The sequence below is a fragment of the Mytilus trossulus genome, chromosome 1, assembly GCF_036588685.1.
Source record: "Mytilus trossulus isolate FHL-02 chromosome 1, PNRI_Mtr1.1.1.hap1, whole genome shotgun sequence".
Classification (NCBI taxonomy): Eukaryota; Metazoa; Mollusca; class Bivalvia; order Mytilida; family Mytilidae; genus Mytilus; species Mytilus trossulus.
In genome coordinates, this window is record NC_086373.1 from 68,166,039 (window position 1) to 68,181,945 (window position 15,907).

General features: G+C 30.1%; 1 protein-coding gene across 4 annotated transcripts in view; it reads left to right on the forward strand.

Moving 5' to 3' along the window:
• LOC134683116 (protein Wnt-7b-like) overlaps positions 1 to 14,691 on the forward strand; it is a 72,442-nt gene extending 57,751 nt beyond the window's left edge. For all 4 annotated transcript variants that reach the window (XM_063542219.1, XM_063542237.1, XM_063542230.1 and 1 more), the window contains exon 4: positions 13,335 to 14,691. In XM_063542219.1, the coding sequence (XP_063398289.1) occupies positions 13,335 to 13,817 (483 nt within the window). In that variant the 3' untranslated portion in view covers positions 13,818 to 14,691. The remainder of the gene's footprint in view (positions 1 to 13,334) is intronic.
• The last annotated feature ends 1,216 nt before the right edge of the window (positions 14,692 to 15,907 follow it).

Here is a 15,907-nt window from a genome sequence, read left to right on the forward strand (position 1 = left end):
ATATGAGATGGGAAGATATCATAGGGACAGAATTGAGAATAAAGAAAGACATTACTGTGGTCAGAACAAAACAAATATACAAAGACTACAAAATACTACTTAAACCTCCTGTTTTTAATTGCACCTTGCCTGCGTCAGAAACCTGATATTCAGTGGTTATAGTTTGTTGATAAAGTTCATAAGTGCTCCCCTTTTTTTCCCCTTTTTAAATAGATTAGACCGCTCGTTTTCCTGTTTGAATGGTTTTACACAATTATTTTCTGGGGTCCTTTCTAGATTGCTGTTCAGTGTGAGTCAAAGCTCCGTGTTGGAGGACTTACTTTGAGCTATAATTGTTTACTTTAATAAATTATTACTTCGATGGAGAGTTGTCTCATTGGCACTCATACCACATCTTATATATATCTTCTTTATAGAAAATACTACACATTAAACTTAAAATTGACTTCAGTAAAACAAGGAACGACCTAACATGCTCTATACGGTGATACAGTTCCATCAGTTAGTCGGCGTTTTGATACTTATTAGATTTAACTCATAAAAATACCCTTCTTGTTTCTTTGAAAGTTTATTGAACTGATAAAATCATTTTGGCAATCAGTTAAAGCATACAAAGGACGGCTATGTTGCCCACAGAACTATTCCTCCCTTCGTGCATTTTTTTTGCTTAAAATTTAAGTAGAGATAGATATAAATAGAGAAGGGCTTTCATAAGTTTTTAGTTATTTCTTTTTTCTTTACAGTTTTAGTAAATGGGAATGTAAACATTCATTACCCAAATGTGTTTGGCCTTCAGATCATAGTTACATTGTTGGTGCATTTTTAAATGAATCTAAGAACATAAATTACGCAGGTTTGAAGTTACAACCCACAAAATACATCTCTAGCTATATAGTTTAACTTGAGATCATGTTTAAAGATGATAATAGTGATCATATATTAATGGCAGTTACATAAAATATAAGCGTGATTAACTCTTTTCAGATTTCATTGAACAAGGAAGAAAACGATATAAAGTTTTATTTCTTTTCTTTTGAAGTAATTTATATGTTAATAATGAACATCTTTACTTTAAAATAAAAATCATCGACAATGTATAGTAAAAGTTCATTCATTGAAATCCATGCATGCAAACAGTTAAAAAAAAATTAAAAAGATAAAAAAAAAAAAAATACCTCCAATAATATTATTTTGATATTGACAAAGATGGTTGCAACTATTTTACATCGTATTTTGCGTATTTGTATATGATTAAAATATTATTAGCGAGGTATTCTACTGTCTTATAATTTTTACTTTTTAAAAGAACAAGACGAAATACATCTTATTGTATCAATATTAATGCTTCAAGGTTAACATTTATCCATGTAAGTGATGAATTAAAAATATGTGATGCCTATATGGCAGAGGTTTCATTATAGTCCGCCTCTATGTGTTCGTTTTTTGCAGCAGTTCAGTGTTTCTGCTTTTTTGTTGTTTTTCTTTTATAGGTTAAGTCTTTCACTCAATTTTGATTTGTGACTTGAATTATTTTTATGCTTAATCGCTTTTTGACTAATGAACAGCGGTGTAACACTGTCGCCTTTATACTAAATAAACCGATACACACACATCTTCCTATTTCTTTCAAAACTTAATTCTTCTCAATGGTTTTTCAATACCATCTTTGCTTATAACATATCTTGCCTTTTGAGATTCCAGCTAAACATCGATGAACTACCCAATTCAACCTATTTAACTGATTCTAATTATCTAACCATGCTGTTGCCTATTTGTTTTTCACTCCTGTTATTTGAAGCCCCCCCCCCCCCCCCCCCCCCCAAATGGGTAGTATCTTTTTACATGAAAGTTAGATAATCATTCTAACGGAGAGTTCAGCATGTAGACTGTTGTTTCTTCCCTAATTCAACATAAATCAAGTACTAGTATATTGTTCTTCCATTTAAGTATGTCTGTTTACTTTCGATATACTAATAATAATTTCATCAAAGATATGAGACTTCAAATTCAACACATTTTATCTGTTTGAGTGATTCTTCTTTGCATTTCCCGTAATAGAGTTCATTTCCCATATCATGCATTGTTTGACCTGATACATGTACCACTTGTCTATTATTATTTTTTTCATTTTTTTCTTTCTTTTTGATAAAGGTAACGTAACGTATCATTCATGTAACCATTGCAAAGTTATGCATTTAATATCTTTTAAAGTACACTTTAGTTATAGGATACAACGTAAACAATATCCATCTTTTATTACTATAAACTTCTCTTACAGTTTTTTCTTACATCTATTTTAGCTATAAAATAATTCAAATCACAGACGATACATTGTTTAACAGTACATAAACACATAATATGTCATGTATTAATTTGCTAACGGACTATATAAAGAGTTTTTGTTGCAAGCTCAATTTTATTTTAACATGTAATTGTTACGCTTCAATACATTTAATTATTAAAGTTTAACTATTTTGAGAGAGAGAATATAAATAAGGGGAAAAAACAAAAACAAGGTATATGAGGGATGCTTGTCCATCGCATGCAATGTCACTTTATTTTGAATTAAGTAAGTACTGACGAGGAATGATCCTAATTCAAAATGGATGTTACAGGGTGTTTGTGGGCACGTACCCTTGAATAGTTACGTGTGGTTAATGTGTTTTCACATACAATGACATATTTCCATATTGTCTATTTGTAAAATGATTTATAATCTTTGTATGCAGTTTTACATTACGTTTTAAAATGTTTTTCGTCATTTGTGTGAGGATCACTTGCAAGAAATTGATATGCATCAATTTGTTATTGTAAATTGGTCAGAAAATAATTAAAACTAGTAAAACTATAGGCATATTACTTTTGTCTCTGTTTGACAAATTTTAGGGTTCATTAAATAACCATGCATTTAACTTAACGGGAGGCGTCCATTAATTGTATATTTGTTTTCATATTAAGACAATGCTTACGTCGCAGTAACCTTAGATTGATATTTGATAATTTAATTAATCTACTCTTCCCTTTCATTTATAAAGGTTTTGAGTTGTATTACCTAAAACTTGTAATTTTTGCGGATTAAACCAATATTATATTGTACGCAGTCTAAGTTCTTTTACAATCATTAGACCATGTTTAAAATGCTAAATTAAAATTTTTGAGATCAGTCCTTACTCAGATTATTTCTATCTGTGTTTACTCTTAAGATACTACAAACGAAATTAAAAGAAACATTTTTAAAACAAGAGTTTTGAAAGTTCTTGTCTTTCGCATACTGCCAAAACACTCTTATATGGACTACGTTTATCAGAAAATTATTAACTTTTTTTCAATGGATAGGTATTATGTAAGACAGTGGTTTAACGTTGGTATATACAACTGTAAAATGTAACCCCTCAAAAAGTATCAAAGTGGTTGGCATTTCCGAAATAATAAATCTGTTAAAGTTCCTCTTTAAGTTAAAGTGCTTCCCTTGCTTTTAGTTAGTTACCCGAATTAGTTTTAGCTTACTCGAATTACTAGTATGACTATTGAACAGCGGTATACAACTGTTGCCTTTATTTAAAGCAAATGATATGATCAACTCGTTCAAATTCGACCAACCAGTACATCGATAACAAAAGACAATTTATCAAAACTGAGTTTATTCCATTATCAGGAATGCAGAATGTTGACAGTATAACCACAATCGCACGAAACAATTAGTGTGCATCTTTGCTGTCATATCATAAGTGAAACACATTTTTGGTCGGTGTTGACAATTCAAAAGAAATATTTAGTATATTTTGGAATTCGCATGATTTAAATTTAAATCGTCTTTTTATTTTCAGTTTAAAACGTAATTAGTTGTGCTTATGTTTTTACTTCTCCTTGCAAAGGCAGACTAATTTGGATACTTTTGCATGTATTACTTTTAACACTTTCGGACAATAGAGTAACTAATTAGGTTTATTCCAGTACCAAGTCTTGTTCGCCCAGAGATAATTTTGTGCTTTTTCAATTTAGAAAAAAAAACAGTTATGATATGACATAAATCCATCTAATTTGGTTGCACTGCACTAGTTGTCAAAATTAAACGCTATCGATTTCAGTGCACCATTAACGAATTTCGACGACTAATTTACAATAGTGATCACCTTACAAAGATAAACTGCATCCTTGCATCATACCTATTGTGTAAACGTCGGCCAACACAGACCACTTTGCCGAAGATATCCGGTTGATTTAAAGGATCACTTGACATAAAGAAGTATATATATCCTTACCAAAAAGTCTATCATAAACATTATGTAATGTAAATTATACAACTGAATCGAACGAAAAACGATATTCCGTCAGCTCATATAGTGGATTTAAACATTTTAACGCGAGCCCAACCCATTTGAAACGAAGATGAGGATTTTCAATTTTTTGTCTTTGTTTTTATAATCCTGGTACCTTTGATAACGATTTTATAATATGAAGATAAATTTTGTTGTCCTTGTAGAAATAAGTGTGTTTTTTTCGTTATAAAGCGGTCTTTTAATGTAATGACCTCATAGCATAAAACTGATAATGAATTGCTGGCATTTTATAAATAATATTTAACAAAGGAATTTTAACTATGAATAACGAATAACAAGGATATAAAATGTTGATTGTGAAGTAAAAAAAAATAACAAGTTAAAATATTGAATCGGTTAAGAACTTGAGAATTATGTAAAATAAAATCCAAACTACAACCTTAGCTCAATAACATATAAAACGTTTCGTTTTGCATTCCAATTAAAGGATTAATGGTCTATTTCTAACAAAATTTTATTATGTATTTTACTAAAAAAAAGTTAAAGTTTGTTATGTTTGTCGAAGAAAAATCTTTGAAGTAATGAAAGAATCGTAATTGTAGTAGATCTATTGATATTTGTAAATTTTGTCACATTATAAAAATGAATGTCACCTACATGTTAGCTTAATCTCGCCATGTCATACTTAACCAACATCAAATATTCACATTCCAATTCACCTCGACTTCAAAGGGGACAATATATAATAAAAGAGTACGGAACAAAATGTAGAAACATTGAGTAATTCTCTGTAAGGGACTTATCAAATACGTGTGTGACGATTCTTAATTGATTTTATTTTCCGATTGTTAAATATTTTCTTGAGTATCATCTCTTTACGAAAATATTAAACAAAGATTGGGTCAACATTTTTGACTATCAATCTTCTATTTGATTACGTTGTCATTAAATTGACGATATACATTTAATTTTAAATTACAGGTATTCTGGTCCTCTGTAAATATTGTTTCTATTTAAACTCAAGGTGGTCTTTGGACTCTTTAAAGGAATTATTACAATTCCATTTTTGTTAATCGTTGTCTGTGTTACCATATGATGTAATTAAATGTATTATGAACGATATTCAATCATTAGTGTGATACAGTATTTAGAATTTATCATATTGTTAATAGTAGTGCGTGGTATATAATCCAATAATTTCTGTTTAATTGTAAATTAATTTATATTTGAACATGAATGATTATATTTTTAGTTACACGAAGGTTTTCAAATTTTTTAATAAGTGTTGAGACCATTTAGTGCTTAAGTTATAAAGTTTAGTTAATTCACCTTCGATTAATAAAATGCGAAATGCAAAGCATGTTTAAGAAGCAATTATGAAAAGGTTATTATTTACAAATAAATGTTATCGATAGTTTAAAATATGAGAAATATTGATAAATAGTTTATTGAATCATAGAAATATTTTAAAAGATCTTTCATTCAATGATTGTTCAACCAAACATGTAGGGGTGAAATCCAAACAGAATAGTCACAGTAGATCTCAAACAAATTGATGACAAGTAGATGTTGAAACTCCTGCGGGTGATAAAATATTCATGATTAATTATATGGACCTATTCGATAGAAAATTGTATATCTTGTTAACGATCCTAGTATTTCAATCAGAAAGTCTTCGAATAAACTATGGTAGTATACAAAACAACTTTCAAAAATACATGCCTTATAGTTTTGTTCAAAATTTAGAACGAAATATTAAACTAATGTTATAGACATTACACTTTTTTAATAACCGTTTCTGTTACGTATAAAAATACATTGAACATTTATCAGAATGAATGTAATCTTAAAAAAGAGACCTTCATATGCATTCTATATTCTTCACTCTATAAAGATAGGTAAACATTTTATTTAGAAAAAAAGAAGCACGGAATATGAATCCCATTTCTCGTACTGAAACAATAAGTCTTGTACGCTATTTACATGAAATAAAACAATTATTAAATTTCGTGTTCTGTAAGCCAGTCATCTATTATTCAATGAAAACTTAAAACAATTATTTTCAATTTATTTAGTGTTATTTATATCTGTTATTGATAGTAAAGTGTTTCTATGTTTTATTAAATTAAACGTGTGCTTTATACAAATGGTAATTCAGCATTCAGTATAAAAAAAAGAAGACGTGGTATGATTGCTAATGAGACAACTCCACACAGGAGACCAAAATACCACTGAAATTTTAAAACAACTATACGTCACCGTACGGACTTCAAAAATGAACACATCCCACACCGCATAAACAAAACTGTTTTCGCTCCATCCTGTTTCAGGCCATTTGCCCTTTGGAGATTTCGCGATACCTTTAGCATCAATGATGATACATTTATTGTCAAAATTCTTATCTGCTTCAGGGAAATTGGTACCGTAAATTTTATTTTCATCATTCTCCAAGTTAGTGACCATCCTATTCTAGCAAGCTATAAACGTGTTAAAGTTCGAACATATAGTCTAGTACTACCAACGTTGGGGTATGCGCAAATTTGTTAAACCCCGCCAGAATTGTACTTTTTGGGCTGATCTGACCATCATGTGTTATCCGTTGTTATGTTGTTAGATTGTTTTCGGAGGAGTTATGTTTTTTGTTTGTCTGTTATGATGTCAAATAGTTTATTATAACTCCTGTCGTCTTCTTTGTGCATAATTCTATATTTAGCTTTGTTCAGTTTCCAAGTGAAATGTGTAACTATTGACCTTGTTGCTTTATTTAACTGAGTTTTTTCTCGATTTGTCCGACTTTATATTGCAAGTATCATGGGTATTTGTCGATATGTCAAATAATCCTTCAATTTCTTCTGCCAAACATGAAAGTATTTTATTCACTTTAAATTAAACACTTTATATAGTGCGAGATAACTGCAAAATGTCATTCATAAATAATTCTGATTTTTCAGAGATAATATACTTGGCAGAACTTATTAAAACATGGCACTATATAATTTTTATAAAGTTTTGGTGCAGATAATATGACAGTTAAAGAATTATACAAAACATACAAGATAGATAAAATAAGTATCAAATAACTATAGATGTTAGGAATTAAAATTAAATAACACGTAAAGTATTTGTTGCACACTAGTTTTTGACGGAACGACACCAATTTACGATAATTTTGAATTGTTTAAAAAATATCTTCCTAGGTGTCAGAATTATTCAATGGCAAAAATAGAGAATAAATTGTACTATCGCATGACAATATGACCTGTTTATAACAGATGACTTTATGCGAGTTGAAAGAACGTTCTATTATATGTATTTTTGTCTTGAACCGACCTCATCTAAGTTCAGATTAGTAATATCTCTACCTTGTACATTCATATTGTTGCATACTACATATTATTTTATTTCAATTCCTGTCAGAATTGATGTATAAGTGAATTATCAGTTTTATTAATGTACTGTCATAAGAGTTTAAGTTGCATAATGATTTGATTAAGATATCGTATTGTAAGAATTTTAATTCTTGGTGTTCTTTTACAATTTCTGCCTGTAGTGTTTACAAAGAGTGGTTGACTCTCTTCAACTTAATACCGCACACTTTGGAAACGCTATCCTTTCTTTGGAGAAAGAGAAAACATAATGGATGATATTTCTTATCAATGTTATTTAAAGGTCATTTCATCCAAAATGTGTAACAATGACAAATTCTAATACGATTTTAAATTGAATTTAAAGATATTTCATTTTATAAAATCAAACTCGTTTCTAGCAGCTTTAAAAACAAATATACACCCAAAAAGTGTTTGTTTGTAATTAAAAAAATATATACGCTGTCTAAATGGTGAAAATGACCCCTATGTATTCTTTTGCAAATTTGCCTATACATCATCGATATTCATAATGTAATAATCTTTTTGAAAAACTAAGGCTTTTCTACCTCAGGCATAGATTACCTTAGCTGTATTTGGCATAACTTTTAGGAATTTTGGTCCTTAATGCTCTTCAACTTCGTACTTTATTTGGCCTTTTTAACTTTTTTGGATTCGAGCGTCACTGATGAGTCTTTTGTAGACAAAACGTGCGTCTGGCGTATATACAAAACTAAGTCCTGATATCTTTGATGAGTTTATTCAGGAACACACAGTAATACTGTAACATCGAGCATGTTCTCCTTATGTTTAAGTAAGTGCAATGCAAAATTGTAGTTGGGTGTCTTGAGTACATAACTTTATTTTGAAATGCTATTCAATTGATAGTTCACGTCATGGACGCATATTTGTTCAATGACTATTTTAACAGACTGGCTGTTGTTTTGATAAGCGAATACAATGTACCTGGGGTTTTTTTATAAATGGTACTGTCTTCAAAACTGAGTATTGCAAATATTTTCAAATAAACCCTGTAAAATCTTTTGAAAATACATGCATTCTACTCGCAACTTGTTTGAATGACGGTACGTGGATTTTATTAGGCCTCAAACTATCTTATGTGACCTAAAATGAACATATTCGTTCTGATTTAGATTTGAATCTATTTTCAGACATTTTTATCTTTATAAATCAAATCTTGCTTAAATGATGTGTTTTTAACTATTAAAAAATGTCCATTAGTATTTCCGCTGATTTATTAAATTGTAAATATCATTGCTGAGAAAATTGGAACGTAAAATATATTTGAATTGACTTCACGCTATGTTTTTGCACATTTTGTGATTTACATCTTCGAGTAGACTAATTATATGGAAATGACGACGCAATTCCATTAAAAGGATGCAACAATCAAAGGCAAGAAAACAATTAATATTACACTCAATAAACTATCAGTTCAAGTAGAATTACATTTGAAGTTTGTTTATAGATTTTCTACTTTTTCTTCCAATGAAATAAAATATGAGATAGAAAGTTTAAAGCGATTTATGTTACGTTTTCTGGGAGTTTTAAGGCATATCGACATTCGTATAAATTTCATCTGAGTCCATAATATGTTTAAATTGGTTAAAAAAGCTGTATTTTAATGTAATTCGTAATGTTTGAGGGCTTTTATTAGTCTATTTGTTTAATTAATTTGGTACATGTATATTTCCCCCTTCATTTTGAAGACCAAAACGTTTCTTTATTTAAGAATTTGATCGAAAACTATTTGATTCCGAATCTTAAACAATAAAATTCTTCAATTTCATGTATGTATACAGCTGCTATATTCTCATTTAATAAAACAAAACATACATAGTAGTGTGAAATCTCATTACAACTACGATGTTTTAAATTTAGTAAGCGAACCGCGCGTTTGTATATACAATGCTCATAAGCGCTCAAATCCAAAATGTGTAAAAAAAATTTCAGATGCCATGTTTGTTTGGTGTAATGAACAGTTAATTTACTCAAAACGACCGCATCAATGTGTGTCTTGTCATGACTTACAAGTTGACTCGAACATTCTGCATCAATCAGCAGTTTTATCTTTTTAATTGTTGTAAATTAATTGTAATCAAAGATCTCATGCTTATAATATAACACAAAAAACGCGTGTTTGTTTTACATGAGGCTCCCATAAGGCGTTAAGATAAAAAAAAAAAAAAAAAAAAAAAAAGCTAATAGAATACCTTAATTACGTCTCTAAATCACATCGTGGTTACTGAGCATACATTGTACATAAGCATTTCGACTCACCTGGTCTTGATCCCTCAATAATTCATTTGATTATCTCAGGTTTTGTTTGTTACGTTACTCTGCCTATTAATCGATTTTAATAGAAATTTTAACAACGGTATACTACTGTTGACTATATTAAAAAAAGTTTTGAAATTCCCCAACATACAAATGATTGACAAAATATATACTAGTACACAATGTTTTCTAGTTCTAAAAAGTAGCTGCAGACTGATTGTTGATAACAGAAAAATTTATTAAACCGTATTAATCCTCATTTGCAAAGTGGGGATTATTGTGGGAATGTAATTTGTCATATATACTTTAGGGTTGATACATTTTTAAGTATGTGGTATACCTTAATTTATGTGGAATCCCTTGCGTTGGGAGTTAACTTCATTTACATAGTAATTTTATGGCTTTAGATAAATGTTACGAAGCTCATACAAATCACCTACGTCATTCATTTCTCTTTAACGTTTTATATGTATTTAAAACTAATGAACTGCAGATATCAATATGCAAAGAATTTTGCATGTCGTGGATAGATATGTGTTCAACCCTTGTCAAGTTTGACACTTGCTGCTAATAACTGTCAGAAGTTAAAACTTGAGAGCTCAAAGTGAACCTTCCCTTCACGCGTTGTGTCTATCTTATAAGTCAGATGAGATATATCTGGCAATTGTCAATCAATATGTTGTTAAATCAATATACGTATGTCTGATTTATGAAACATGCGACATAAAGAACAAAAACGTTGTGTATATTTAATGATAATAGTTTGAACAATAGAAACACAGAAGATACGAAAAGAAACTTGAAACTTTTATTTCAATCATTTTCAGATAACACAAATAAAAAAACCTGTTGCTTTGCAATATTAAATTTTTCTTCGGACGAAAGTTTAAACTGTTTTATATTGAAATCGTACACTTGGAGAACCTTATGATACCTATAAAAACAATTTCAGATCTTTTGTTAATCTCTGACACGTGATCTTTGACCTTACAAATCAGTGTTTAATTAGCACATATTTAATTCCTTGTAGTTTTAGTAATTAAACAAAGCGTTAACTCGTGATTGTTTCTTAGCTTTCAAAAAAGTTTTAAATCTTTTTATCTTGACGGCGTAAACCAGTATAGATAGTTTCAATAAGAGTGTCCATCAAGGTTCTTAAAAGACTTATGATATCAAGTATATTTACCTAGGTATAAAAATCCTCTTCATATTTTAAATCTCTAAGTAGTAGAAAGAATCTTTTTTATGTCTTGCAAAACACATTATTTTTAATTATCATTTTTGGAAAAAAAGTCATTTTAGTTTTTTCTTTCCCAAGCAAGTCCTATTGCCATAGATATAATTATTGAGGAGACCTAAATTATGACAAAATTGTCATTGAATTCTTTAATCAAATTTATGACACCTGTCCTTTGACAAGATACAATTATACTTTTGAAAATAATCACTGAAAATCTACTGAACATAAATAAGCATACGTAATATCTTGTCCAACCAAGTAATGATAATATCGCCTTAAACAATTATCTTCATTTTACAACTGATTTAAACTTGCTTTACAAATAAAAACCACAATGATTCAAATGTTCTGACCTTAGAAGAGTGGGTGTAGTTTGTTTGTTTGAAATATTCCAATATTAGAGCAACTACCATCAAGACATACACATCCATTTGGGTATGTTAATTGTATTACCTTTTAACATAATGAAGAGACAATCAAGTTGAAATGTTATTGAATTTGCATCAAAACAAGGTGTCTTGTATTGTCTTGTTTATTTATAAAAGGATATGTGGGGTATGTGTCAATCAGATTGCAATCCAACGACACCCATAACCAAGAGACGTCTACAGGTCAACATATATCTAGCTCCACATCGCGTCGAGAATACAATTTGTCACTGAATAATGCAAAACATCAAAGTGATCTGGGTGCTTTCCTCTTGACACATACCAATCTAAGTTCTTATTTTATGACTAGTTTATACTTTAGTAATATGTCAAACAAACAAGACACCGGCAATGCGAAGCTTCAAAGTTTTATTAATACAAAATTCGAAATATACACTGTAAAATTTAACCCTCTGACACAAACTTTGCCTGAAGAAATTGGAGGCAAACTTAAAAAATATCAAAATATTTGTATCGAAAATTATGTGCCAACGTGTTAATATAAGGTATATGAATATAAAACGTTTCTGGCTTCAAAAATACTTTCATCGACATATTGATACTGTCACATATTTAATCAGAGTTATCAGATTTGTAAATTCTACATCCTCGTTCGTTATTGGTCCAAACTGAAGTCTGTAGAATTTTAAAAAAATCTCTGATAACTCGGATTAAATATGTGTAACTATCAATATGTCTATGAACGTATTTACAATAATGACATAAAGAGAGAAGGAAAGGAAGTATTTTAATAGAAAAGTCGGATGATTTTGTTTGGTTTAGTTTCGTTTTTTGTGGAGACTTTAGAGCCATAAATATGCATCTATTGAAGTATGAACAATGGCTTAATAAAAACATAACAATGATAGGTATACAGTTCCGTTTAGCATTATCTTTAAAAGTTTAATAACCCTGAAGGTTTAACTATCCTTGCATCATAAAGCATCTTCAAGTGAATAAATACAATTTTTTAAATAGTAATGGACAAAATGAATAAGATGGTCCCTTTAATCACAGGGCTTGTATAGTTAACGACGACAGCATGCTATCCAATAGCAGGCTGTCTCGTTTGATGTTAAATGATATGAGGTTATCTCAACCAAGATATTTATCTCATCCGGATATCTCTATCAGGGTATTGTGTACTGGTTTATCATAAGTTCAAAGTTGAATTTATTTAATTTTTCGTTAAAATGGTATCTTATCAATTAAGTAATTAATTATGGTTATTTTAACATAATGAAAAACTATTTTCAAAAGATAAGTGGACCATTCAATACTAAGCAGACGTTGTTGCGTATGTTAACATCCCAATACTTAAGTGGACGTTGACGGGTATCTTTGACATCCAAATACTGGCCCTAAATCGTTTGTTCCTCAATGTTTTATCACATTTTGAAAAGGGATTGGTACTAATGACGCCATTTATTGAACCAAAATATCTCTCATTACGATTTTATTTCATCTTATCCTGATATCATTAATCTTTAATCAGTATCTTTGCACAGATCTTAGAACTTCTTTAATTATGTTTGTTTGTTGATGTTGTTGTACAACCGTTAAATATGTATCCTATATGTATTAGAATCGCTGGCTGGTTGTTTTCTATCAACTCATTTATATATAGAATGATAACATATAGATAAGAAGTTCGATAATTGAAAATTTTAATTTCTTAAATCAAAGGGTATGTCGTTACCAAGATTAACTTTTATTATTTCAGGCAGTAAAAGAAAATATGGAAACAGGGTGCAAGTGCCATGGTGTTTCTGGATCCTGTACAACGAAAACATGCTGGACAACACTACCAACGTTTCGAAAAATAGGAAACTATATAATGAAAAAATATGGAAGAGCTAAATTAGTGACTACACTAAAAGCAAAACGTAATAAAGTTCCATCACATCTAATAATAAAAAGATTAAAAAATAAACATACAAAGCCTAGGAGATCAGACGTTTGTTATTTAGAAAAATCTCCTAACTATTGTGATCATGATCCACTGAAAGGATCATTGGGAACAGTCGGGAGAACATGCAATCGGACTTCTACCGAAACTGACGGTTGTGACTTAATGTGTTGTGGGCGTGGTTACAATACACACCAATACACAAAAACATGGACGTGCAATTGTAAATTTCATTGGTGTTGTTATGTCAATTGTAATAAGTGCAGCGAACGAACGGAAGAATACACTTGCAAATAATCAACGTCGTTTAATGACTTCTAGCTGAGGTTTCGAAGAACGACAAATATGACATGATATTTTGATAATTCCCACGTGGCACTGAAAATATATGGTTACTTACATTACGTATTTGCTTATAGAGATCTAGCATATCATTTTTGCATTGTGACCCATTTTAAAAGTTTCTGATGACAAGAATGAGATGTTGCTGAAAATGACTAATTAACGGCGTACGCACTTCACGTACAACTGGATACAGAAAACGACATACCTGAGCGTATGAAACTGACATTCAGCCTCGTGACTTAAGTTTGTTGATAACAATTATGAACCATAATTATGATATTTGGTATTGAAATGTGATATAATCCATATCACTGTTGTTATTGTCTGTGATACATGTATATATAAATATATATTAGAATATTCCGCGTATGTGTTTCATCATATGCACATTTAAACGTATATTACGTTTTTCATTACTAAGAATTCATTTCACATCATTTGTCGAGGTACATGTACATAACGAATGGTGCTTGAACCGTGAAAAGCCAAAATGATTCAAGTAAAATTGGTTTAATGACCACTAAACGGTCATTTCATTTCATCGCATCTCAATTCTAGTTCTTTATATTTCGAAAAAAAATAAGTTCTTAATAGTTAAATTAAAATTATATTAGTCTTTTTACAAGACAAAAGATTGTACCTTGTTTTCTTTTATATGTAGTGGATGGACATATCCAATTCATTTGATATTTTCTTATCTTGCCAAACATTTCACACTACAAAAGCTATTTTTATCTACATATTGTACATACCATGTAAATTAAAATTAAATATTTATGTTTTCATATTTGTATTTTCTCAAAGAAAATATAATACTTTTACTGTGTGCGTGTGTTTGATTTGAATTCCGGGTTTTACCTTTCCCAGAAGCGTTCAGTTCCCCGAATTGTGAAAACAGTATAACACTGCGTTGTTGTGTTGGGCTATTATCTCATTAACAATTATACCCCCACATATCTTTGCTTATTCATATTAAATTTGGAGCTTAATTCAATTCAAAGGTTAATTTTTTTCTTAGTAATATGCGAAAAAAATCTTTATGATAATGCGTCTGAAGCGATTATCCGACATCAGGAACATATAAAGTCTAATACAAATGCATTAGCTATGCTGACCTTATTTTCAATGCCTTGGATATATATGTATTGAAACACATAAAGAGCAATATTTCCAATAATGACCTAAAATATTAATCTATAAAATGTCAAATGTGACTGAGAAATGAATCCTTTATTAGAATTTAGAGCTAATACACTGGTTAATGAAAAAATTAAGCCAACGTACGAAACTCACAAGTCGATCTTGTCTGGACTTTGATTCGACTAACCAGTAGAAGGAATTTTGCTTTATGAATGGACAGGTGGGTTTTTTTTTGGGGGGGAGGTTTTTTTTATCTCATGAGCAACACGATAGGTGCCACATGTAAAACAGGATCTGCTTACCCTTCCGGAGCTCCGGAGATCACCCCCAGTTTTTGGTGGGTTCTTGTTGCTTAGTTTTTGGTTTTCTATGTTGTTTCTAGCATACTATAATTTGTCTGTTTGTCTTTTTCTTTTTTTAGCCATGACGTTGTCAGTTTATTTTCTACCTTTTATTTGAATGACCATGTGGTATCTTTCGCCCTTCTTTCATCGGCTCTACCTGATATTGGTGTTTATCGAGGACGCTAAGAAATAAAAGTTGGAAATTTAAAAATGAGTTGATTTCGATACAATCTCACCTCTGGAGGTGTAGAACATATATTTTCAGCCCGTTCATATAAAAGAAGTTGATATTCTTTTTTTAAATCGCATAGATGTTACTTTATGATATAATGATAACCAATTGGCACCAAATGAAATTTGGGTAATTCAATACCATCATAGTATATTGTTTCCTGATTTTTTTAACAAATAAAATACCTATTTGAAATTTAAATATTTTACTTGTTTCTCATACATAAAGTACCTGTCTGTTGAATATAAAAGAAGCAAACATCAAAAGTAACGAGTCCATTTAATAGTGGTTTGGCTTCTAGTAATGCATGGTCTAATTTGGATCAT